This window comes from Crocodylus porosus, unplaced genomic scaffold (assembly GCF_001723895.1).
Source record: "Crocodylus porosus isolate Cpor-Errol unplaced genomic scaffold, CroPor_comp1, whole genome shotgun sequence".
Taxonomy (NCBI): domain Eukaryota; kingdom Metazoa; phylum Chordata; order Crocodylia; family Crocodylidae; genus Crocodylus; species Crocodylus porosus.
The window spans coordinates 33602900-33606437 of record NW_017728907.1 but is presented as its reverse complement, the minus strand read 5'-3'; the positions used below and the strand labels follow the sequence as shown (position 1 = coordinate 33606437).

Here is a 3538-nt window from a genome sequence, read left to right as displayed (position 1 = left end):
TCAAATAGCATTTTGGCAAAATATTAAATAACATTTGATACTTGATTATCATCACAGATTTAATTCCTTTATTCATTGCCACTCACCTGATACTAACAAGTATTACTATTTAAAGCAGGGTTTGGCATCCTTTTGCCTATCTATGCTGATAGCAGGCCAGACATCTCCACCCCTCTTCTCCTTTCACTGGCTGGCTACCAGATTCCTAACTTTTCTGCTCTAAGGGGAAAGCTCAGACACTGGAGAGCTGTAGGGGAGGGGCACAGCTCCCTGAGAACAAGTCTGCTGTGCTGGATCTGGCACACAGACCATTGGTTGCTGACCCCTGCCTTGGAGATGTGAAGTGACACTTGCTTTGTTAACAAAACAACAATTTGGGAAGTCCAGTCTTTGTACTGACTTGAATTGTAAGATTGCCCAAGTCATAAAGCATTACTGAGCAGTCAGGCTGCATGCTAATATTACAAAACTTGCTCAGTCTTGCAAGATACTGAGCATTGCTGTTGTCTGCTGTATACCCTTAATGCTTACTGTAGTCATCACTAACTTATTCTGCTCCATCCCTTCTGGGATCAAACCACAAGAGTAAAAAGCACAGATGCAGTGCTCTTCCTACAAATATTACAAGTACACAAACACAAGTTTAACTTCCATTTTATTGCAAATCTGCCATGTTTCTGCATAATTTTATTCAAAAGGTCTTAACTGTTTAATACTTACTTCAGAATAAAAACAATCAACCAGTCTCATTTATGTTCCCTTATTTGCATAAAAAACATTGGTTTGGTACATTTTATACAAAAACACATTACTCCTCAAACCTTGATTTAAAGCTTTTTGTCTATGTTTGAACACCAAATCCTTCACCCATCATGACCACTGATCTATTTTTTTAATAACAAAACACATGCTGAATTTTGTGAATGAGACCAAGATATTGTCATGGTGACTACATGATAATAGGAAAGCTTTTTCTATCAACTAACTCAATTGAGAACTAGAACACAGTAGCTTGACACCAGATTTATCAGTCACAGCTTCACAAAAAGGGTGTCAGTAAGAAAATGGTTCTGTGGGCACTGGAGAACTACAGGGTATGCCTTATTTTTTCAAGAAATTTTTTTTTACATGAAGCAAAGCACAGCACTGCTGAAATGATGTGTCCACACTATTGTATTTCTTGAGCTAGCTCATAGATGTCATGCAGACATAGTATTGTTTTGATTTAAAAAAAATTAAAAATTTCCTTTTTACATTTTTTTTAAAGAAAATAAACTCAATCTTATATTATGACAGAAAACAGATACACATCTGAGACTTCTACTTTCTATTCCCTGAGCATCAGAAAATTCTATCTTTGCAAACCATTTGCATAGTTATTGAGAGATGACCATCTTAACTTATGCTATTAACTTAATCCCAAAATGTAGACCTGAATCTTGTTGGCTACTTTCAGATGACTTTGTCAATGCAAACAGCCTACACATGAGAGTAGGCTATAAGAATAGATACACAACTAAAGATTTGCTGTTTCTGCTGATAGGGAGGGAGTAGGAAAGGATTTTACTGAACTTGAGTTTTGAGATTTGTGATCTGCTACCCTATTCATTGCAGCATTACTTTGCTTAACCTTTTAGCAAGTCTTAGGAAAACCAGTAAATAAAACAGCAACAAAAACAAATTTTAAAAGCATATAAACATTTAATGTCAAGGTAACATTTCCAAAGAATTTTACCCTTAAGCACTACTGAAGGAACAGAGTTGCCTGAGAAACCATACTTTTGGTTCAAGTTAGTTATTAAAAGTACACTTACAATTACAATAACTAAAATTATATGCTGCATTTCAATTGGCTTATTTGGTGCATCTGACTACTTCAGGCAGTCAGTTTCACTTGCTTGTATAGATTTTTGATACAGCAACAATAACAAAAACAGGATTGTAAAAACCACAAAAACTGACAAAAAGACTAAGGTGGCAAGCTTTGTGGCTATGAACTACTTTTAATTAGTTAAAAAAAAATAGATTTCACATTGACCATGTTTCTTTAAAGTGCTGATGTCAGTCATTTGTATACAAAAGTGAAAGGAAAAAATTAACTATTTTGTAAGTGTCAGCCCAGTGTTTCTGCATTAAGTTGTACAGTAACAGTAAAAAAAAAAAAAAATAGTTGGAGGAAAATTTACACATTTACATCCTTGAAGTCAACTGACAATAATTAAAGGTTACTAATTTGCACACCAAACCTGCAAACGGTTAGGCACATGTATAACTTCACTCAGTTCGGATATTAAAAAAAAAAGCAACCCCCACCCTATTAGTATTGATGTTGGCATAGAAAGATTTTTTAAATGATTATGGAAATATGATTATATAGCAGGTATCAACATTACTTTGCATTTGTTCCAATATCCTGTGTATTATGCATAACCTAGTAAAAAGTTATTGATAAATGCAACCAGCTTAAAATCTTGCTGCTGTTAGTAGCACTTACAGAGATAGAAGGGTTCTAGAAAAGGCATTTTGTTCATGTTAAAAAAGTTGCATGTAAATGAAGAACCTGTTTGTTAAGTATAGTGCCTTTTCAAAACAAGATGGAGGGAAGATTCATGTTTCTGTAGTGGTTTACTGCGTTTTCCTCTCTCCGTGTATTATGAACATGGATGGCAGATACTAAGTTCTACTTTTTCTCTTATCTTCAAAAAGACTTTTCAGCATGTAAACCTGAACAGCTGACACCACCACCATAACTCCCAAGTTGACCATGGACCAGAAATTCACTCTGTCAAAGTTGCTTTCTTGTATATTGCGATCGCGAGCTTCAAATGCTTTGAGTAGGTTCTGAATCTGGACACTTCTGCTTAACCTTGCCTTGACGCTGTTGATGGATTCCTGATAAGGAACAAACAGAAGAGTATTTTTAGAATGCAAAATCACTCGGAAAGGAACACAGAAAATATACTTCTAAATACATGTCACAGCTCTCACTTCAAGAAACATCACCACTCCATATGGCTGTTTTTTATTCTCACAAACAACACTTGAAAATACTGTGTGCACAACTTTTAACTACTTGTCTACTGGACGGTAAGTATGAATGGGGCATGATCTCAGAGGCTCTTCATTTGTTCTTTCATTTAGATTAGTGTATATTTATTGTATATGCGATGGAAAAAACATTGTTAGCAGTGCCAAAGTTGCCCATTGGTGTTTTGTTCCCTTACAGAATATAGAAGTTTAGCAAAACATTATTTCCTGATTTTTTTTTTTCCTCCCCTCCCCCCATATGTAGAAATTAAGCACATGCCCACACAATTTTAACTCTACCATCTTTGATCAGCTTATAGCATACATGCATCTTTGCCTTTTAGTTCATGGTCTGTACCATTCAAAGTACCTGCCTTACTATGGTCAGGCTGCAGCTGGAGTACTGCATCCAGTTCTGGGCGCCACACTTCAGGAGGGATGTGGACAACATGGAGAGGGTCCAGAGGAGGGCCACTCGTATGATCAGGGGGCAGCAGGGCAGGCCCTATGA

General features: G+C 36.2%; 1 protein-coding gene across 1 annotated transcript in view; it reads right to left on the bottom strand.

Moving 5' to 3' along the window:
- Window positions 1–638: 638 nt before the first annotated feature.
- The window catches only part of TMED5 (transmembrane p24 trafficking protein 5), a 15816-nt gene continuing 12916 nt past the window's right edge, over window positions 639–3538 (bottom strand). Inside the window, exon 4 of the mRNA XM_019531099.1 lies at window positions 639–2892. Coding sequence (XP_019386644.1) covers window positions 2674–2892 — 219 coding nt within the window. The 3' untranslated portion in view covers window positions 639–2673. The remainder of the gene's footprint in view (window positions 2893–3538) is intronic.